At 41.1% G+C, this 23618-nt stretch overlaps 1 protein-coding gene across 2 annotated transcripts; it reads right to left on the minus strand.

Moving 5' to 3' along the window:
- Nucleotides 1–1201: 1201 nt before the first annotated feature.
- PSMB2 (proteasome 20S subunit beta 2) lies at nt 1202–23540 on the minus strand. Of its 2 annotated transcripts, XM_087727285.1 has the most exons (7): nt 23381–23478; nt 22254–22341; nt 21676–21798; nt 20772–20842; nt 4824–4986; nt 3352–3401; nt 1202–1418 (listed from the first exon to the last, which is right to left on the minus strand). In XM_087727285.1, exons 3-7 carry the CDS (start codon nt 21785–21787, stop codon nt 1311–1313), a joined length of 504 nt encoding a protein of 167 aa, XP_087583411.1. In that variant the 5' UTR covers nt 21788–21798; nt 22254–22341; nt 23381–23478; the 3' UTR covers nt 1202–1310. The 2 variants fall into 2 exon arrangements, with proteins under 2 accessions (XP_087583411.1, XP_013910288.1); XM_014054813.2 differs by lacking the exon at nt 22254–22341 and having other exon boundaries at nt 23381–23540.
- Between the last annotated feature and the right edge of the window lie 78 nt (nt 23541–23618).

Here is a 23618-nt window from a genome sequence, read left to right on the forward strand (position 1 = left end):
AGTGTCGTCCAAGCATCTGTGACTTCTGGCTGATGACAATATACCCAGAAAGCCACCGGGATCTGTGATGAAATTAATTAAAAGGCCGATTAAAGGAGCAACATTAATTCAAGGTGAAAAGGGGATGAGACTAACAGCATTGGAAATTGGTCATCTTTGCTGTTTTGGTTTAGGAAGAACTGCCAGTTATAATATCAGTGGACACCCTGGAGATATGTTGGGACTCAAGACTCCCAGCATTCCCTGAGCAGAAAGGGCAAAGGAAAACAAGAATCTTGTCACACTTTCAAGACCAAGCAATTGAAGATGGAAAATGTGGACAAAAGAAAAAATTGAATGTAGTTTGTTTACTTCTAATTACACCACCCAGAGTTGCTTCTGTTGAGGAATGACTATATAGAATATATAGATAGGATAGATGGATGGATAGGGGATAAGATAGATAGGATTCACATATCCCAAGACAATGGCTGGGTTTATAAAATGTACCAAAAATGACTACTGTAGCATTTTCTGCCAATTTAGCATCAATGTCTAATGTTGTACAGTAATGTACTAAAGTATGTATCCGTGTTTCTCAACCTTAGCAATTTTAAGATGTGTAGTTTTTAATTCCCCAAATTGGCTGGGGAATTCTGGGAGCTGAAGTCCACCCAGAAACACTGATTTAGGGGCATGGTGAGACAGATGGATTGGTGCCTGCTTCTCTTGTTGAGTTCATGGTTACTCTGTGTCTGTACCCCAGCAACTGTGGTTTGATAAACAAGGGTATGAAACTGGCTGCCCACGGCCTGGATGAGTCACATGCAGACCACACCCCACCAGCTCTGCGAAAGGGAAAAACGTTGTAAAATGTCACGTGACAGCAATATGACACAGCGAGTTTGACACCTGTGCTTTACTGGGAGATGTGAACCAATTTGAATAAAGGAACTTTGTTTACTACTATTTCATGGAAACCTAACCCACTGTTAAATGGATTTAAAATTTTTAAAGCTATTTTAAAATCTGAAATTTTAAAACAAATTTTAAAACTTTATTTTGAAAAAAAAAAAACATCAACCAGACATAGGCCAATAGCGCTCTCTCTCTCTCTCTCACGCACACAGACACACACAGACACACGCTTAACCCCTGTATGAGAAACCATTTCAAAAAAGCCTTGCAAAAGTAGTTAAAAAGTCGGGGAGGGGGGCACCAGGAAAGATTAAATTTTTATTTGCCTTTGGAAACAGAATTAAAGATGTTCTGGTTTTCCAACATGTACAAAAAGGAAATTGGAGACTGCAAAAGAAGAAGAGCCTGGAGACTCAGGCCACTGATTTCAGGAGCGGGACATTGGTCACTTCGTGGATACCATCTTTATCGATAAACCGGGCGTTGAAAGAAGGCAAGTTCAAGATGAAGCGTTTTTGGATCTGTGAGAGGGAGAGAAACCCATTTGGTTCAGCATTTGCAGCTAATCAGGTTAAGATCTGTGTGATTTTTCAGGAGCCTCTTTCAATTTCTTTGCCCAATTGATGCCCTAATCCCCCCCAACAGTAAACCGGTTTATTAAAACTGTCTTCCATCCTTGCTTTGACAGTTAAGAAACTCAGGTTAGAATCAAATTGCAAATATAGAGAGGAATAGGAACAGATGTTTCCAACCGCCATCTCCAACTAGGGTTGGGAATTCTGGGAGTTGCTTTCCCAAGATATCTGGCGCATGCTCATTCAAGAAAGGTTGCTTTTCTTTTAAACAAAGACCCATAAAACATTAACGGGGGAGTGCAATGAAGGTGCAAGTCAAAGAGCCATCCTTTACTCAGAATTTGAGGATTTTTAAATGGAAAATCACACCGCTGACCCTGCAAATCTCAGCCTGTCTGAGAACTGCAAAAAAAGAGATTATCATTAAGAAAATAAGGTCTTATTTTATATTTCATCAACAGCATACTTGTATAGTCCATATTTAAGCATCTGTGAAATTAAAGTCAGCTTGGACCTATCGGGAATAAATCCAGAAAAGGGGCCAGGTGCCATCTCCCCACAAATTAAGAAAAGTGCTTTGAAAATTCCATTTAAGCAGCATTGATCATCACCTAAAGGGCATAAAACAAACTCAGACTCCTCTTAGGAATGTTGGGGGTTATGGTACTCAACACAGAGAATTTCATCCCATGTGCCTCTTCAATGCCTGGTGGTAAAAAAAAATCCTGCAAATTATATTAAATGCTGGAGTATGATGTATTGTCCTCTCTGCAATGCTGATGGTAAAGGAACTTACATCTTTTCAGATGGAGGAATGATGCAGTTTGAAACTGAACAAGGTGTCTTCACTTCTAAATTTGGTAGTGTGTAGGTCAGTGTTTCTCAACCTTGGCAACTTTCAGATCTGTGAGCTTCAACTCCCCTGGCAGGCTGAGGAATTCTGGGAGTTGTCCACACATTTGAAACTTGACAAAGTTGAGAAACACTGACGTAGACGGTATAACTGGCAGAGAAACTTACTTATAAACTGAAGTGAATCAAAGGGATCAGAAGAGAAACGGGGGAATTTTAACATGGCAAGCTTCTTTTGTGTCAAAGTAAAGAATTGATCCATCAACCACCAGATTTATCAGCGCATACTATGGGAAAATACTTTCTGAACTGATTAACAAAATATGCAAGAAAGGAAAAAGAGTGACAGCAGCTACTGGGCAATTTTTATACTGAGAAGGCAGCTGGGGTTTTCCTAATCCTGATGGCATTTTAGGAGGCTCTCAATAGCAGCCAGAAAATTTCACCTTCAGCCAGAGAATTTTGATTCTTAGTAATGTCACGTAACAACGGGCAGCATAAAAAGGTAAACAAATAAATATAAATAAATAAACAGTTTCTCATTCCATTCTCTCTGGAAATAGTATTAAAAAGGTTATATTTGGCTAGACCGGGACCTTCTCATGATCAAACTTCCCCCAAATCCTGCTTATTAAGCGTGCACCGATTTCCATTTTTCCAATTTTTAGTGAAAATGATAACATCACTAAACATAAGAATGAAAGAGGCAAAACTCTTGGCCAGAAGAGGCCGAGGGGCAGGCAATTAGCATTTCTTTTCCTGTTTCTTTTTCCTCTTTTTAAAAAGAAAATGTGGAGTTTTGAATCTGGAAGACATGAAGAAAATGAAGATCAGGAAGCAAAGAAGTTTCTTCCCTGGTAGCCAATTCCACATCTGGCTGCCTTATAGAGATTCCTCCGACCGGCAAGAATATATTTTGGGGGGGGGGGGGAATGAGAATTCAGCAGCAGAAGAGAGGCAAAAGTGCTGGCTAAACAAAGGGAAGCAAATACTGCATTGGTTTCCTGGACTGAGGCAGGTCACTCACCTCTTCCAAACATTTCTTGAGAACTTCTATTGCTTCTTCACGGGTGATACCTGAAGGAAGAAAGGAGACCCCGGCAGACAGCTTCAATTAGTGGCCGAGTCTAGGAGCCCCACCCCCTAAAAAAAAAAACCCTCTTTCATGAAGTTCGAACAGCCTTTCAGTGGTGCACAAAGGAATTGAAGTCCCGTTCCCAGCTCGGAGAAAACTCATTCCACATGTAAGGACGATCACCTGTGCCCCAGCTCTGTGGCCCAACGAGCCGTCCAAAATCAATTTGTTCTGCATTAATGGGAAACCCGGCAGAATTCTGCCTCCCACGGCCAGGGGCTCGGAGAGACTGGGCACCACGGCCTTCTTGAGCTTATTATGGCTTTAAATTAGCTCCATCTGTCCATGCTTGGCTGCGAATCCCTCAAGGGAGCGAGGAGGTGTTCCTCCGCAGACTTTTAGTGCTTCGCTCCCTGTTGGGCGTTGGGTTTTAACAATGGAAGTGGCACGTGTGCAGAGTGCCTCAGCTATTCTTACATTTCAGAAGAAAGCTTCGTCCATGCTGAGAACAACAGAGTGTGACAAAAATATGGGAGAAGGCGCGAGTGGGGAGGGCGGCCTAATTCTGTTCCATCACAGGGGTGGGGGATGGATCTGCAGGAAGGAAAAGGCAGCCAAAAACATCTTAAAACAGCTTAAAAGAAAGGGCAAGCTTGGCACACACATTGTATTTTTAATGCTTTCTGCAGACTGAACTAATTGGACATATATCCCACTGAATTCTGCAGGACAACAGTTAGTTTGAGCAAACTTTTCATACTGATTTCAACGGAAGAGCCAAGGGCAACCAACACAGCATACACTGGATTGAAACCAGAGCCAATTTGGTCCAGTGGTTAAGGCACCGGACTAGAAAGCAGGAAATTGTGCGTTCAAGTCCCACCGTAGCCATGAAACCCAGATGGGAGACTTTGGGCCAGAACGTCTCTCTCTCACACCAATGCATCACTTAAGGATTGTTGTTGTGCGGAAAATAAGAGGAGGAAGATGTGATGTATATGTTTGCCACCTTATTTATAATGTAATATAATAAAGGCAGGGTATAAATAAACCATCTCTGATTTTTTTTTTTTTTTAAAAAAATCTGCATTAAGAATCTGGAACCTAGAAAAAATTATTTAGGGAAATAGTGAGGATTTTATGTTACCAAAGTCTATAGACTGTTCTCTACAGATTTTGAGAAGCGTTATACTGTGTTATAGTGTGTTAGATTTATTATTATTAAATTTATATGCCGGCCATCTCACAGTCCAAGGCGACTCTGCTTCCAAATGTCCAGAAAAGTTGGTGAGCTCCATGTGCCTAACTTTTGATTGCTAATACCTGACTTACAACAATGCCAAACCGGCCTTCTACAAATATCAATGTACAAACATTTTTGCTTTATAAAGATGAAACCTCTGCTTCATAGTTGTCAAACTCACCTGGTTTATAGTAGCGGTCAAGAATACTGAGCGTGAGAAACGCCCCATAGCCATGGGCTGCAAAGGGAACTTTAGCTAAAGAGGCAAGATAATCCATGTAATAAAGGGCAGGGCCATCTTGTTCATCGTAGCCAGCGAGGAGCAGGTTGACATGATAAGGACTCTGCAACAAAACCAAGGGGAAGGATGTGTATGTGTCAATCAACCATGTTGGTTTGAAATAATGGGTGATATAGCCCAAATTATCTGCGAAGGTTAAGATTGAAAAAAGAATGAATCAGATTAAAACTAAAATACAGTTAGATTTGTGATTGCCATCCTTTAAAGCAGAAACCTTCAAACTTGGCAACTTTAAGACTTGTGGACTTCAATTCCCAGAATTCCTCAGCCAGCTGGCTGGAGAATTCTGGGAGTTGAAGTCCACAAGTCTTAAAGTTGCCAGGTTTGGGGGCCTCTGCTTTAAAGTATAAGATATTATCCCATCACCTTTAGAGATCACCAAACTGTGAGGATGGAGTACACTCCAATGTTCAAGTTTTAAAATGAGCTTGGCATTTGAATGTTAACCCTCCATAAAGTGGACTGGACAAAGTTGATATTGATTTATTTAATGCTAGGTTAGTTGCCACATGTAATGCTGAACATTACAGATCAGTAGAAATTTTTGGTCTGTTTGTAGGAGTCCCACTTAAGGTTTTAAGATGGATTATTTGTAACCTATCATTGCTCACGAAGGGAGAAAGTTGAACTGCTAGTTAATAAATGCAAACAGCCAATTTGGGGTGGGAGTTAAGGCAGCAGGCTAGAATTGGGGAGACCTGTGTTCTAGCCATGCCTCTGTTCCTGTCCACATAACCTAATTATGGGAACTGAAGGCCAAGGCATCAGTTTGGGGAAGAGACTTCTGTTTGAACCCTAGTTGGACAATATATAATTTTATTCATTTTTCTCCAAAGAAGCCAAGATGGTTGAAGCAGCAGACTCCTAAAATGATACAACATCAACAATATTTCGAATCTCAGGCATAGAAAAGGAGCAGGAAGGTTTCCCCATTTAAACCTAAAACTCAGAAATGATTAAGATTCATCTCTACGGTAATAAATAAAACTGTGGCCATTTCTATTGAGCTCGCAGCAAGAGGGCTTAAAGTTGAGGTGACCAGAGGCAAAACTGGGTAGAAAAAGTCTTCTCACTTTGATGATTGCTCCAGGTCTCCCCATCACCGGTTTGGGATAAATGCGTTGGGATCTTTCCTCCCTTTCTTTTAAAAGTGTTAACAGATAATTGAAGACTTATAAAGACTTATTTTCCTCCTGAAAAAAGAAGAAGGAAATTGGCCAACTTCCACCAATTGCCCCATGAAATTTGGGACTATGATTAGAGTAAGATTTCGTGGGCTACAGGTTTCTCACCTCTACCCAGGAGGATACGTTCCTTTTAGGATATTATTAAACCATCAGACTCTGCAGACAAGAGATTATTTTCAGAAAGAAATATGGGGAAATGTTAGAAATGTTTGGGACGGAAAGCTGCTCCTCAGTCTTGGCATTAATTAGCCTGTGTTAACACTCCTTTATTTACACCTAAGCATCTTGCACATCTAGAAGCCGTCAACACAAAGTTCTACTGTAATTGGTGAATCAAGTTCCGGACCACAAACATGATGGCTTCTAGATGCCAACTTTAAGCCGTGTATGTGTGTCAGATGTCAAAGCATACATACATAAATGATGCACAAGCTAATTAGAGCCAGACAGCTGTGCAGCAACTTGATTGGGAAGGCTGTTTGGGTACAGGGGACTGCAGAAGGCACTCCAAGTTCTTTCTTATGACTCTTTTCACTTTTCCCCTGATTTGCAGGGAGAGGTATAGACATGGGGAGCTGCACTTTAGGGCAGATGCTACCCCCAAATCACCTTTCTGCTCTCATTTGATGCCAATCATAAATTCAATTTGCCCATGGTCTTGTATACTAAGCTGGGTACATTTCCATAAGGTAGAGCTGCTACACACTAGCAGCTCTGGTGCAATGCATAATAAGAGATATATGCAATAAGCCCCATAAATTCGTAAAGAAATTATCTTCTCCTGAACCTGTTAAGGCAGGAACTTCTACCACTAAGGCATTTTTAAAGAAGCCACGAATGTCAACATTTAATTGGGTTGAGGCATGGGGGATGAGAGTGGGATGCTCCCCATATTTTACTCTCAACTTTGGGAAAGAAACTAAGATGTAGGTTTGAAAGCAAACCGTTTGATATTTTGGGGGGGGGGGAATTGCACGTCTTTTGCTTTTGGGGGCTGCTTCATTTTAATTGTTTTAGTGTTTGGTTTTCAATGATGTTTTCAGCAACTCTTGAATGGAAAAGTGGGCTATCCAAATATAAAAGGAAGAGATTGCAAGAGCAGCATTTGTGACATTCCCTAGAGACAAGCTGTGGACAAGGCACCAAGATCCCATTGTGGAGGTCCATGGTGTGATTAGCAAGGGTGGCCATGCTGGCTGGGGAGTTGTGGGATTTGGTAGTTGGAAGACACAAGGCTGGAGAAGGATGCCAGCTTCCCCTTCCAAAGAGTTTTTCAGACTACAATGCAAAGCCCACCAAGAGGTAACTGAAGTGTTCTAAAGTATAGATTAAATTAAATTAAATTAAATCTAGATTTAGTTATGGAAGCTCCCTGCTGTTCCCCTGTATCCTTGGTATGAACCTTATTTACTTGCTTCTGATGTAGATGATGACCAGGCTAAGCTTGAGGGCGGGGTCAAATGCATCATCAGTTTAGAGCTGTGATGGTGAATCTGTGGCATGCAAGTCCTGTTTGTGGGTATGTGCACCGTTGCTGGTCTTTGTGTGCGCCAGAGTGTCACGCCAGAGCACCAGTCTTTGGGTTTCTGGCACTTTGGCGCACACAAAGACCACCTGGCGAGCGCACATGTGCACATTCTGTATTAGGCACTGAGTGCCAAAAAGGTTTGCCATCACTGGTTTAGAGTTTTTACGCCCCTGTAAGGGATCTAAGTTCCCTTAACCCCCCTTAAAGTCCATTGACTCCTATCTGATGCCAGTTTGCCTTAACCATTAGTACAGGGGTCCTTAATTCCCAGTCTGTGGACTGGCACTGGTCCATGGTATGCCAGCAACTGGGCTGTGCAAACAAGTAAAGCCCCATCCATGGTATATGGACAAAACCAGGCCACCTCCGGTTCCCGGGAAAAACTTTCCCCATGGAACCGGTTCCTGGTGCCCAAAAGATTGGGGGGGGGCACTGCATTAGTAGTTCAGATTCTTGTGTTCAGCATGAAATAAAACTTGTAGTACTTTTCAATTTTATCCTGGTTCCTGACTTCTTGCACCTGACATCTGGTCTGCCTTTGCTGACAAGGTGGGTACATGTTGACTTGCAGGGAAAAAATATAGCTGGTCCTCAGGGTGTTGTAGCTGAGTAACAACTGAAACCTCAATTAAATATTGCTACCTGCCTGTAAACTGTGAACCCTAGCAACAAACATTAAGATCCACTTTAGATTTTATAATTACAAGTTATAATTACAGCGATTGATAATATTTTTAAAGGGCAGTTAGGAAAGTTTCAACTTGTGGGCGGGCAAGTCAAAAGGGAAGATTCAGGCAGAATATTTAGAAATAATGTCAGTACAATGCTGGAAAAATGGGGGAAGGGACTGCAGTCTCTACCCCATTATTCTGATTTAAAATAACAACAGTGATTAAAAAGAGCGTGACATCCTTCAACATTTACAACTGGAAGGAACAGTGGTGACAACTACACCACCAACACACACAGCAAAATTGGTGACAAATGATGGGAGGGGGAAAAAGAGAGAGACTGGCATCCGACATCTGGCGGAAGCCAAAGTCACAAGCGAGAGGAAGAAAAGGGAATAGGGGTGCGAGGAAGGCATCCCACCAAGCGTGGACAATCAGCAAGGAGCCGATAACCTGCCTTTGGACCCAGGCCAGGTTGAGCCACCTATAATTAAATGCTTCATAAGAAGCTACATTTGACAGGGGGATGGTAATGCCTGGGTTGGGAAAGAGAGGGGTGGCACCCTGCAATTCTTTATGCAACCTCAAGAGTCACCTTTCCATTCTCAGAGATAAACAGGAAGACAAGGACCAAAGAAAATGCAGAACTTCTCATTTGCATTTGGTAAGAAACTGCATTTCCAAACGGATGCAGATTCCACTCGGTTTCCAGGGACTCAAGTGATTCACTGTGCAAAACCAGCAAGAACCAACTTGAATCAAAACTCTCTGGATTTGTGCTGACACAACGTTAATTGCCTCATATGTGTTTTGGGACATGCATAGCATGTAAAAGCATCCTCTGGCTGACGAGATGCCCACAGATTATCAATGGGTTTGGGGCAACAAGGGTCTTTCTCTGCTTCAGTCCCTTGGTTACAGGTGTTCATAGGTACTCAAATTTCTGTATCACCTATAAATGTTCAAGTGTTGAATATCTTCACAATACAGGAGCCAGCCAGAATGAATGTGTTGGGAAGTGTAGATTCACATATGCGTGTGCAAACACATCACTCACACAAGCACATCCTAAAGCTAGCAAAAACTTCAAAGGTGGCCTCACAGCTCTTCAAAAAGTAGGCACTGAATTCTAAGTCCAAACTTGGGGAAATCACTTGTAAACACTTGTGAGTAATTATCTTAACTGCATATAATTAATTTTATCATAAAGATAAATATATTTAACATCATTTTGCTTTCAGCCACATTTTTTTCTATCTCCTAATTTTGCCTTTTTTTTTAGCTCCTGGGACATACTGTATTTTTTGCACTATATGGTGCTCCAGACCATAAGACACGCCTAGCTTTTGGAGAGGAAAACAAGAAAACAAAAAATTGTTTTGTTTCGGCCATGAAAATCTTGCACGGCTTTGTCTAAACCTTTTAAGACTTAAGACTCTTCGGTTGCCTCTTGTAACATACTGTTATACAGAATAACAGAGCTGGAAGGGACCTTGGAGATCTTCTAGTCCAACCCCCTGCTCAGGCAGGAAACCCTATATCGTTTCAGCCAACAGCTCTTGAATCTATGGAATAAATTTCCCATAGGTGAAACTGTCCGCACAATGGATTTTTTTTCTCCTGGGACCACAGTCTATTTTGTTGCTGCCGCTGCCTCTCACCACTGCCATTTATCACTGCCACCTATTGGCAGTTGGATTGGCCTCCCAGAATACTGCCAATCAGCTGTTCCAGGTGATGATCGCTAGCGCCTATTGCCACGGCGCCTATTGCCACGGCCACCGTTCGCTATGGCGAACGGTGGCAACAGGCAGCGGTGATTCACGCCCCTTGGAACAGCGATCAGTGGTATTCCAGGAGGCCGATCCAATCGATAGGCGGCAGGGATGAACAGCGGCAGCAGCAACAGGTGGCGGCAATAGGCAGTGGCATGACAGGCCGTTTGCCATTGCTGCCTGTCGCCGCACCAATTCCCTCCCCCATTGCGGCCCAGTCTGTGATGCAATATTTGCTCCATAACACGCACAGACATTTCCACCTACTTTTTGGGGGGGGGGGGGTGCGTCTTACAGTGCAAAAAATATGGTAACTGCAAAACCCAGCACAGCCCATGACTCTAAGCCCTCTAAAATTTGTGTAATGGAGTGTGGGAATGACCTTGAGGGACCAGTGGAAGAGATGCTGCCAAGTGAATTATCAGACAAGACAAGAGGAGGTGGAGCCCACAATTATTCAACAGGCTAAAAAAGAAACCTAGGAAGGCGCTCTCTTAATGGATCAGACTGTTAAGGAGATGGTGGGAGATTTGTAATTTCAAACTTGCAAGATTCTGTTAAGCAGCCTTACAAACAGAATTGGCTCATCTGGTCATGTTTACTTGAGAGTATTGACAATTTACTTGATATCTGCAATATTCCAGAGTGTGGGAAAGTTAGCATTTGTCTTGTGGGAATCTAAAAGAAACATGGTTCATGAATTGGTAAGAAAAGCCTGCTTAAATCCATACAGCATAAGTTCCCAAGTAGAAAACAGCTATTGAAAAATGACTTCTTAAGGACTGAGAAAAGAATAGTATTAAGAGCAGAGGGAAGTACCTTGTGGCTCTTAAAAATCTGGAAAGGGACACTTAGTATTATAAGCCATCTGACAGTGGGGTATTTAAGGAGCTGTCAGATGGGGAAACCTCTGTTCTGTTCATTCATTGTTTAAAGCAGTTGCCGTTAGCTAGTGATATTAATAAAGCATTTGAACTAAAGCTGTTTCGCCTCATTTGCCCACACCCACCTCCAATGTTCACAATATTGAACATTATATACATTATATTATATATACAATATCTAGTTGGGAGGAAATGGTAATTTGTGGAAAAGAGAAAATCCAAGAACATTAAGACAGAATGTACAGAAAAGCCAATGAGATTCATCACACTATAAGCTGATGCACAATGAATGAAAGGGGAGAGTCTTAACTTTATCTATATTGATGGGTTCATCTTAATTTTCTTTATCTTCTATCAACATATTCACTGATAGCTTCAAATCAACCAATCAATCATCCCCCAGAAGGATTATAAAAGCTCACTTTTCTTTTCTTTTCTGCATATAGTAATCTTGTAAACTAATAACTGCTGTAAATAAAATTGGAAGCTACTTCTTTACATCCCCCCCCCATTTTCTATAGTGTTAGCTTTTTGGGGGGGGGCTCTTCCTCTCCCCCTTCTAAATATCATTTTATGTTTAGTTTTTAAAATTTAATAAAGTTACACTAAAGTAAGAATTACTAATCAGCCTGGACATTCACAAGGAGCACCTAGAATACTGCCCAGAATACTGGAGAACATCAGGCCAGAGGAAGTGGGTCTGAATAGGGAGCATCTCACCAGGAAAATTATCTTGAAGATATTGCAAGAGCTTAAAGGCAAGTTTCGGGGGGAGGGAATGATCTGTTGTAACTGAAAGGTCAATTTTTTTGCCCGAGAAGACTGCTCCTTTTCCCTCCATATCTCTAAAAAACATTACTTTTCTTCTTTGTCATTTTAATAACACAGCTCTTTAAAATTAAGAATTTGGGGAAAGAGCCATCAAGCTCTGATACTTCTCTGAATTATAAAGCAAACTAAAATGTGGGGTTTTGTGAAACAAATGAGAGCACCCAACATATTTTGAGGGAAGCTGTAACATGAAACAGATTGTCCTATCAAACTTATGCATCTTATAAAAAGGACCAGCAATGTGCTTTGACATTTTAGCTCAAAAACTGTCAGGCTCAATTAGACCCCAATTCATTTCAGAGGCCACAAAGAGCTGCCCCAGAAATTCCCAAGTAGGGCATGAGCATTGGTCTAAACCATGAGTCTCCCAGTGATTATTAACCAAGATAGCAGATCCAACTATCTTCAGAGGGCTCTAAAACCCTCCCAGAAGTTGTCTGGGCTCCAACTCCCATCAGTCAAAACCAACATGGCTAAACTCTATGGAGAATGGGAACTGTAGTACCTGATAGTTCCACTTCTGTTTTAACCTTTAAAGTTTTTTCAAATACGTAGCTGTTGTGTCTCAGGGAAGTATTATGAAGAAAACCTACCACCCACCAAATTTTCTGGGCAATTCCAAATCCGGACTGCATATAGCCACTGAGTGGCATTTTGTGGCCAATATACACATGCAAATATAAACAGATGCCTTTCTCTCTACCCAGGCCACCAAATGTGAAATATTATTTACTTCTGGAGTTAATTACTGTTGGTTTCCTCGATATAACCCAATATTTAACATGGACAATAGAAAATTACCAATATTTAGCATGGGCAATATAGAATTACAAACCACAAAACAAAATATTATAAATAAGAAACATTTGCTTGCACATGGAAAATGCAAATATTCACAGTGTGTAAAATGATGGTATGAATTCACAGAGAAGAAAATTTAAGGCAGCAAGAGATCAATCAAGCTGGGGCAGAGGATGCCAAATTGAGAAATAAATTGATGCGGGTGAAATCTCAATGTCCCGGTTCCAAGAATACGACTCCTTTAATTCTCCTCATTTTACAGCAAAAGTGGAAAGTCACTGGGGAAAAACCCATTTGGGGCATTTCCAAGTCATTCATACGGAAAGATTTGCAAAGGAACTTTCCATTGGTTTATTCCAAGTTTATAAAGAAGGAATCTGCTGAAAAGGAAAGCTTACCTGGTCCTACAGCTATTAGGCATAGCAAACAACTTGAAAATCAATGTTTTAATGATTGACGAATGATGAAATATTTGTGTTTTAAAAGAAATAAAACCTTTGAATGAAAATCGTGAGAACTTTTACTGTGTTTCCCCGAAAATAAGACAGGGTCTTATTTTCTTTTCACCCCCAAAATAAACACTTGGCCTTATTTTGGGGGGAGGTCGTATTATTTTTGGGGTGCACAGGGCGGTGAGCGTGGTCACCATATGGCTGCTGCTATGTTGCAATATTTTTGGGAAGGGCTTATTTTCAGGGGAGGGCTTATTTTAGCGCATGCACTCAAAAACATGATTGGTCTTATTATCCAAGGAGGTCTTATTTTCAGGAAAACAGGGTAGGTCCCTCTCATCTCCCCCCCTTTTTCATATCTACGCCCATATACGTACATATTCACCAATCCCTCCACAATGAAATAGAATGGGAGTTATTGATAAGTAAAAGGTGCATGCAAGTGTAATGTTAAACTAGCTACCAACAAATGTATAAAACCACATGTGGATTCGCAAACCAGTTTGGCTCTAGAATATCCATTTTCTATGTGTTACATTTTTAATTCTAGATCTCACAGCTTACCCTAATGTGAGATTTCATCGGTGCATGCTACATCGCACTGCCCTTTTGACATCTCAACCTTCAGAGCAAATGAAAGGATTCCCTTTTAATGCATCTTGCAATTAGAATCACTTGACAGGGAAGGGTCCGAGCAGTAAATTACTGGGCATATTCAGACTCTGGGAATTATCAGCACCAGTTCTACCATGAAGTCCCTTCCCTGCATTGATATCTTCTCAGCTTTTCTGCAATTTCATATTCAGACTTTATCTATGCAAGTAGGCCTTGGCCTATGACCATCATGGAGCTGGAATTTCCTTAGTATACCATGACGGTTGTAAGTTGAGGCACTTGTGTGACCAGCCTGATTTTATGACAATTTTTATGGCAGTCGTCAAGCAAACTCATTGGCTGGAATGGGCATTTTTTGTTGGAAACTGGATGTAAGTGCTAATTTCCAGCAAAAAAATCCAAAACATTATAAATCATAGTCACATGACATGGGGATGCTGCAAACGGCTATAAGGGTGGGCTGGTTGCAAAGTACCCAAAATGTGATCAGGTGACCAGGAGGGGGCAGCTTTTGGAACTTCAAATTTGGGTTCAGCCAAGCGTCGGCAATATTAAACACTCAAAGAGCCATTTGGACCCATTTCCCACAGAAAAGAAAACACCGGGAGCCACAAAATCCTTCTGGTGCCTGACTATTTCCTGAGCAGCTACAAAACTAGCATATGTAGTTAAATTAAACGTTTTGTTTTCTTCTGAAACTTTTATTTTCTTGGATTTATCCATGGCTGGCCTACTGGGGGGCAAAAAGCTCAATAAATCACATGCCAGCAAGTGTTGCACATTGGCAGTTGTGATGCATATTTTGAATGACAGGGAACCGCAGTAGAAGGATGAAAGAGCTGCGGGTTGCTGACCCATGACTAAGCGATCAGTCAGAAGTCAAAAACTACCTTGACTTATATCTGGTCACTTAGACTACATTAGAAGGATTTCATATGACTTACAAATAAAGAACCTTAGGAATTATGGCAGATAAATGTTAACCTAGTGAGTTGCCATTATCCCCCCTCCCCCAACAACCAAAATTTGCCAAAAAATTTAAATTTGGAATCATTAGAAAATATATTGAAAATAACATTGCTCATAAAGTGACTATATATAGCCAACAGTGAGTTTACACCCAAATCAAGCGATTGCAGTCACTGCCTTCGTAAAATATATTGTAGAGATTGGAAGATTTTTTTGAAAAAAGGGGGATTCTCCAATGCTGTCAAGTGCCAATCAGGACTTGCTTTTTATTCAGAATGCAACACAGGGCAATGCTAAAAGAGGAAGGAGGCATTTCCCTCCCTGCTGCACCAAGTGGCATGATGGTGGTGTCAAAGTGCACCGTTTGCTGGAGGGCCCTGCCATCTGCAAGAGCGCAACATTTCATCTCCGGTAAACAAACACATCTGCTTCTGCCAGTGTCCTCCCTGCTGCGTAGCCCATCTGGAGCAGGTAAGCTAGAAGGCAAACTCAGGCGTGGAAGGAGGGGAGGGAGGGAGGGAGGGAGGGAGGGAGCGCAAAAGGCAGGATCAGGCCTCCAGGGACCTGGCATGCAGAGGAAGGAGACATGGTCTCACCATGTCACATCCTGCTAACCCGGCTTTGCCAAGTGGCATGTTAAATTGCCTTCGTTAGTGAAGATGCTCCAAGCCAGTGTCACCTGGGCCATCTGCTTCAAAGGTCACGTGAACCTGCAAGGCCATGAAAACAGGCAGCAGGCAGCTGGGAGAACATTTGGGAAAAGACCAGTAATTGTATGCAGACACATCCTTGCAGGGGGGGGAGGGGTGAAAGGGGAGATCTCTACTGAGATCTTCCTTACAGCCTAGGAGGAGGAGGGTAGTTTGTAGAATATTCCTTTCTTGATCCTCCTTTTCTTAAGAGCTAAGGAGGAGGAGGAGGAAGATAACCTGCAGAATATATAACAGCAGGAAAAAATTGGCCAGGTTGCTGTTCATTTGAAAATCAAGAGACCAAGTCAAATAACAATTTCCCAAAATGAAAGTATTATTCTGCAGAAAAATTAGAATTAAACAGAAACAGAGAAACAAATAAAAAAAAATTAGGAAACTGGAACTCAAGGACATAATTGATATTTAACCATTGCAATGTAGAAACTGAAATGGTTTTTGGTCTTAATCCCACTAAGGACGGGTTTCTAATTATATTCCAATTTGCAGAATTAGATTTTAAGAAAGATACATTTATCTTTTAGTTCAAGGCAGAAGTTAATATGAGCTGAGTGATGCCTGTATTGTAAAATTATACTCATCACACAGTCCAGATCAATCCAGCAGCAAATATATGTGTCTACCTCCTCCCCTCATGCTCCAGTTCTCCCCCTGAGTTATGAAAATGGCAGTTCAGGTCAAATAAAAGTTCCAACTCTAGGATGGCAAACCATGGTTTCTTCAGGCGAGGGAGCGACTGTAGGAAACAGTGCAGGGCACCAGATTGGGCCACGGTAGTGGGCTTAAAAACGATCTCTATGTTCAAGGAGATGTTAGACAGTCACTGCCTTAGATGTCTTAATTTGGATGATTAACCATTTCAACAGAATGAAAGAGAAATAGCAATAGCAATTAGACTTATATACCACTTCACAATCCTTTGCAGACCTTTCTGAGCGGTTTACAGAGTCAGCCTATTGCCCCCAACATTCTGGCTCCTCATTTTATCAACCTCGGAAGGATGGAAGACTGAGTCAACCTTGAGCTGGTGAGAACTGAACTGCCGAACTCCTGGCAGTCAGCAGAGGTAGCCTGCAGTACTGCATTCTAACCACTGCACCATCACGGCTCTATCTAACACAATTGAGGGTCAAGAAATATATAAGAAAATCAAGATTAAAACAGTGGTTTTTTTTTAAAGGAGGCAGTTTCTTGCAAAAAGACTAAGACAATTATTTTGACACACCCAGATTGTATATATACAAAGACCATCTTCTAACAATATTTATTATATTGCCACACTTATTTTAAGCTTCATGTTCAGTTTTTACATCAAACAATACTGCTGTACACTATTGTGTTAGCTTGTCTTTGGAAAGAAATTAAACAGAATCTGCTGATTTGCTTGAGAACTGAAGGCCTTATTTTTATGGTTTAATTTCTTTCTGTTATTTGAAGTTGTTAGTGTGTAGTTAGGGATGGGGTATTATGTTTTGCTTTGCAAGTGCTGGATTTGAAAAGAAATCTTATAACAGCAAAAGCAGGATGGCATAATGAAGCACATATCTATGCATGCATCCATGCAAACTATATGGCCACCCAACTCAAACCACGTTATTCTGGGAGGTGCACAAACCAAACCAACCATAAATAATTAATCAAAATGACCCATGAAAGCAATAAAATAGAGTTTGGCATTTACTTTACAGGCCATCGCAAATGTCTCATGCTTTGTCTTCAGTTCCACGCAGATAAAAATTAAGAGACACAATATTTTCAAACATAAATCGAAGTACACTAAGTTACATCAATCAATTAATGTGCCAGGCTAGCTTGGGCTATGAGAGGAAAAACATAAATGCCAATGGAGCAACAATGAAATGCCCCAGATGTGCAGATAAATAAGACAGATGTTAGGACAGCTTGAGAAAAGAAAAAATCATGAATGAAAAAAATAATCGCATAATGTACTGATTGTGCAAGAACAGGAAACATTTTGATGGCTAGATGCCATATATTGGTTTCTTGGGAAGGCAAGGGCTATTGTGGGCAAGTCAAGGTTCTAGCTTACAAGCTATGTGTGCCCCCTGGAACAATGATGGTTTATATATAACTACATTAATTCCACCTTGAAAGATGTGGCCTATCCTTGCTTCAATGCAAAGAACATAATTCGGAATGAGTTGCCAGTGAAAAGACCATTTACAAGGATGTCTCTTTTTCACTGAATTTCCAGGTTCTGTCATCCTGCTGCTTCCAAACTGCCATGTTCTGGGCATGAAACAGCTCAATGCTTACAACCCGATGCTTTTTACCGCCTGGGAATGATGCACTCTTCTGTAGGTGGGATCATTTCAAGCTGAGAAAGGGGACGCATGCAAAGACACACATTTTGGCATGTTGGAGTGCTACACTGGCACTGGCTACAAAGGGATACCTTTTTCACAGCAATAAGGACAGTGAGGTTGGAAGCTTCCAAGGAAGGCATAAAAGTGACTGTGGCCTTCGAGGGTTATCAGTATTAAGTATCTACTGTTATACTGTTGCAATGCGGGATCTGTTTCATGTTCATTTGACTGCAGAAATTGCTTTGAATCTGCTGAAGGGTAACTGCAGATTACCTTCACAGGGATCTGATCTGCAACTAAGGAATAGACAGGGATATTTTGCAACTCATTCCAAATTAAAAACTCACAAGCCTGAACAAGAGCACAAACAGTGGGCACTGCTGAACTGAGACTACTGCTCTAGCGGAGTTCCTCCACAAATGGATCACTGATGATTATTGGAATTGACACTCAGTAGATCTAGTGCACAGACTGGTTTACCCTGATTGAGTCTGAGTTTTCACCTGTAAGATGTCAACCGTTTAACCTGGGCCCTACTGCCTGCCTCAGAATCATCCTCTCCATGGAGCCATGGCCCCTCCCTCCTGTAAAAAAACCCCAACCATTTTCTAAACATGAGGCTAATCATAGGCAATTTCCATTTTTCACATGGTGTTTTCTGCCCTGCAGCATTTAGTCATGAGTACGCACATGCTTGTATTTATTTTTCTTAAAAGGGGGGATAGTACACCAACCATATCAGAAGCAGCTGGGAGAAAAATGCTGGATCAAGGAACTTAGGGGAAGGAGTAAAGTGGACATAAATGCTTCCTTTGTCTTTCTACAGCCCTGGCTCAGAACAGGTGTTTTGTAGTTGCTGCAAGCTTATGATGGTTTGAATCATATCCCCACCATAAACTGTTCAGGAAGTTTAGAAAGCCACGTTCTGACTCTTAAACTACAGTAAAAAGATTGTTCTTTCCTACTTTACAGATGGGCTAGTCTTGGAAGATTAAGATCTTTCAAATGGATGTTGCAACAAATAAACCAGGTTTGAGCTTAAGATCTTTCATCACCTTCCATATATAATGGAGGAGACTCAGTGCTTTTTTCATGGTTTAGAAAGCATTTCTCAATCATGGCAACATTAATATATGTGAAATTTTAAGACCCAGAATTCTTACACTCCTGGGAGTTCTGGGAGTTGAAGACCACACTTCTTAAAGTTGCCAAGTTTGAGTAACCCTGGTTTAGAACAATCCACAGTATCTAAGTATTCAGAGCGTAATTTCAATTGTGGCAACTATGCCTTGGGATTCTCCAATAATATCAAGGCTGCATTTTAGCCCCATGCTAATCAGAGCCCAATCAAAAACCTCATTTGCTTTCAGAACTACAAATGTACCTTACCGAGTCCTTGGGCCAGAACCTGATTTCCACACTTTTGGCTTAACATCCCTATTAATTAGCACATCAGAATAAAGGAGGCAAAAACTAAATCTCAGACTTACATACTTTTGTTCAGCTTCTTTAAGTATACAGACTTTACTTTTCGTTATAGTTTTTTAAAAACTATTTATTTACACAAATTATATGGCTGCCTATCTCTTATGATTGCAGGAGGCTCACAACAATCCATAAAAAACAAGTACTTCTCCCCAGATACCAGACTAAGCAGCCTCCTTGCTCAACCTCCCAGCTATTCCAATGCTCAAGGGGAGAGTCAGGCCTTCAGTTACCCAGAAGGCTAGAAAGATAGGATCACTCAGATCTCAGCTGGGAAGCTATTTGTAATACACTGGATTATAACCAGCAATCTGATTTGAAATAGGCTATCGGTTCATTACCTCAGTCTTGTATACACAAACTTCTCTAAGATGGCGCCCTCTGGAACGGCTGGTGGTTTATATCTAACATACCTTCTATTAACATTCAAGCCTTCCCACAATCTCTCACAGATGACCTTAGCCATGAGAGTTATTTGTTTTCAATTGCCACCTTTAACTGCAACAGCCTCAAGATCCTACTGAAGCAGGAAGTCCTTAGAAACAAAGCTACTACAAAGAATCATAGAATATTAAGGCCAGTTTTAAGTACGCAGGTTGTTGGATTATGGAAAATGAAATTCAATGTATTGGGGAGGGACCAGGTTGTAGATAGTTTCTTTCAAGCAGTGAAAGAATCGAAAGATATGAACAATTGGATCTTAAGATAAAGTTACAGGAGGAACCCTCCTCATAGCAAGATCAGCAACAATGTAGGGCTGGGTATGGAAAAAGTTAAAAAGGGGACAAATCCTCCAACTAAAGTGAATCTCTAAATAGACTGAGCAGTTGACTTCTTACCCAACATGCTCCCTTGCTCCTTTCTATACTTGAAATTATTTTCAGATTAACCTTTTATCTTGAAGGATAGAGCACAGATCTGTGATAGTGAACCTATGGCACTCATGCCACAGATGGAACGCCGAGCCATATTTGCTGGCACGGCAGCCCTTGGCAGCCCTCAGCTCTGGCGGGCACTTCCGTTCCCGAACTTCCAGTTGAGCCATTGGGCTGTTTTTCGCCTCCCCAGGCTTCAGGAAAGCCTCCTAGGGACGGTGAAAATTCCTCCCACCACACACACGGGGGTCGCTCATGCATGCTCAGATGGGGGTCGCTCACGCATGCACAAGTGGGTTGGTGGGGTTATTGCGCATGCACACACAGTTTTGGCACACCTTTAGAAAAAGGTTAGCCATCACTGGCATAGATCATGAACCTGCCTCCCAGTAATAACCATCATTAAATGGCCATCTTAGAATTTTCGCTCTTTGGATGTCTGTCATTATTCCATAATTTTAAAAGTTTTAATCCTAATTTAATTTTTACTGTTAACTTTTATACATTTCATTTATTGGTTACATTATGTTGTACGCCATCCACAGCTCCTTTGTGAGGGAGATAGGCAATTTAGGAATATGAAATATAAATAAATAATCTTATCAGGAAATGATGAAATTGACACATCTGCAAGTTCCATTACATTCTCTTACCACAAGGCTTGGGGAAAACGTAAAATACATCCAAACAAACAGGCAATAAAAGCTGACTGGCTTACCCTGCTCCGCAAGTAATCAGCCAGATTTCGGCGTGTGAAGTTGGCAGCTGCAGTTGGAGACAACTCATATCCTATTGTTAAGACAATAACACAATCATGTCTGAGGGCTACCTGGAAATTCACTCTAGACTCATTGGAAGCAATTGTTTCAACTAAATTTTATAATGCAAAACAATAAGTATTAAAATAGGACAGCTTCAATTTCAATTTTTATCAACAAGTGGTTGTTGATTTAATAGTTTTGTACCCTAAACCTTTGAAATCTTATTAATAAATACTCTTGCAATATCTAAATGTATGTATAAAAATGCTTGTACTCAAATTCTGCGCTCACAAAAACTGTGTGTAGATGGGGGACAAAACTAGAAATCTATAGAAGTAGAGCTACATAAAGTCAGAGAAAATTCTTATCAAACACATATGGAGTAATTATAGTCAATCAAATATGTCAACTGCTTTATAAAACTTCTAAAAATTATCACTTCTATGATACACAAAGAAATTAAGGTGGATTTTAAAAATCCATGTATGTTATGCGGGATAGTTGAAGCTATTATTCTCACATTCATTTTCTGAAATCAGATTAGTTGTAAGAGGCGTTTACTGAAAGCCCTCTTCACTTCGAATACACTCCTGTTAATCTGAATATGCACTCTGGACCTAAGAAACTTCAAGACAACAGGACAAGTACAAGAAACTAATAGTACTTTTAGCTGTCAGGCTGAATATCATTCACCACAGGTGGAAAAACAAAAATGTCTAGTAACAGATAAGGACATAAATAGGTGAATGGAGAGAGTCCTACCCCATACAGTACTTGAAAACAACAACACCTAAATCAGTTGTAATATGGAGCCCTTGGTTCTTATTGGCTATTTTTCAGAGACTCAGCTGCATCACTCACCATTCCTCATCTTATATAGCTGGACATTTTTCTGGATGTATTCTGCAAATTGTACAGTATCGCCAGCCTCCCCAACACAGAGTAGCAAGATTTTCTCACTCATCTTGAACATCTTGTCATGATCTTTAACATTATGGAGGAAGAAAAGAACAGGAGGCACCAGTGTCAGAAAAACAGATTAATCAGATACAGGTAGTCCTTGAGTTACAAGCACAATTGAGTCCAAAATTTCCAGTTAAGTAAGGTAGTTGTTCAGTGAGTTTTGCCCCATTTTACAACCTTTCTTGCCATAGTTAAGTGAATCACTACAGTTGTTAAGTTAGTAACACAGTTGTTAAGTGAATCTATCTTCCTCATTGACTTTGCTTGTCAGGCGGTCACAAAAGGTGATGACATGACACAGGACACTGCAATCGTCATAAATACATGCTGGTTGCCAAGTGCCCAAATTTTCATTACATTACCATGGGGATGCTGCAATGTTCATAAGTGTGAAAAAAACTGTCATAAATCACTTTTTCAAGAGCAGTTATAACTTTGAAAAGTCACTAAGTGACTGGTTTTAAATCAATGACTACCTGTATGATGTTTTCAAACCAAGAAACAAAAAGGGAGGGGGAATAATGACTCTTCCAATTAATTCCACAGCATTTAACTTTCCATTATCTGAAATACAAATGTATAAGCAAGCCCAACATATGAGCCAAAAAGTCACCAAATTGTTTAGATTCTTCGTCTCTAATAACAATTGATATTTAAGCTTTCGTAATGTAAAAATATTTAAATTTATGCTTAATATATTAAATGTTCAAGGGAGTAAACAAAAATGTTTAAAAATGCAATTGAAAGCATAAGATCACAGAATATTAAACAAATCTAATTCTATGGATAGGCATGCATATGTTTAATCCAGTCACTTGCAAACCTAATGGCTTTATTTGCACAAAACATGCAAAGCTTGATCATTTCTTTTTTTATATATGTTAATATAGTGTGCTTTTGCATCTGCAAACTGTATGACTACTTTATAAATGTATTGGGCAAATCCAGGACACAATTTAGTACCCAAGTGTAGTATATGGGGTGGACCCCACATATATATTTTCACTCAAGAGTGAAAATTTTGCACACACCCTTTACGGACCTCTTAGGAAACGTGTGAGGTCCATGGTGGACAGTTTAAAGTTAAAGTTTGGGGGGGTGGGTGAGGATTGTGTTTGTTATGAGACTCCCTCAAACCAAACTCTCTGTCCCCACCAACTTTCCCAATGTCACCAATGACCTCCCATACATTCTGGGATCAATAGATGAGAAGGGGAATGTAACCCATTTGAGGGGGGGGGGTTAAAATAAATCAGGAATTTAGAAAAGGCCAGGCCCTCACTCTTTAGTCTATCTGGCAGCTTATACATACATACATACATACATACATACATACATACATACATACATTACATACACACACACACACAAAGTTTCCTTCGACTTCTACTGGATCCTACTAGAGCCAGCGCGACCCCCTCGGCCTTTCCCAAGAGCACCGTCTTGCAGACGGCCGCGAGGAGAACATAAAGGAGGCATCAACTCGGTCTCCGCAGCACCTTGGCTTGCCTTCGTCGCTCACCCCGAAGACCACACGAGGGTCATCCAAACGGTCCCCAGCCCCGCCGCCGCCCGCAAGCCTAAGCAAAACCCGGAGACTGACCGCGCTTCATGTGAACGATACTGGAAGCCGCGATGGTGTCGGCGGCCACCAGCACGAAGTCGGGCCCTTGAATGCCGATGAGATACTCCATGACTACAACCGAAACCGAATCGCGAGCCTAGGTGACACAGCGAGAAGCCGGGGCGCCGCGGCGCGGAGGAGTGACGTCACGGGAACGTCCCGCGAGATCAGCTCCCTTCTCCTTTAGGCGTAGTCTCTATGGTTCCCGTGGAGGTCA

Source organism: Thamnophis sirtalis, unplaced genomic scaffold (assembly GCF_051295495.1).
Source record: "Thamnophis sirtalis isolate CommonGarterSnake01/CBP01778 unplaced genomic scaffold, rThaSir2_p1.2 scaffold_13, whole genome shotgun sequence".
NCBI classification, from domain to species: domain Eukaryota; kingdom Metazoa; phylum Chordata; class Lepidosauria; order Squamata; family Natricidae; genus Thamnophis; species Thamnophis sirtalis.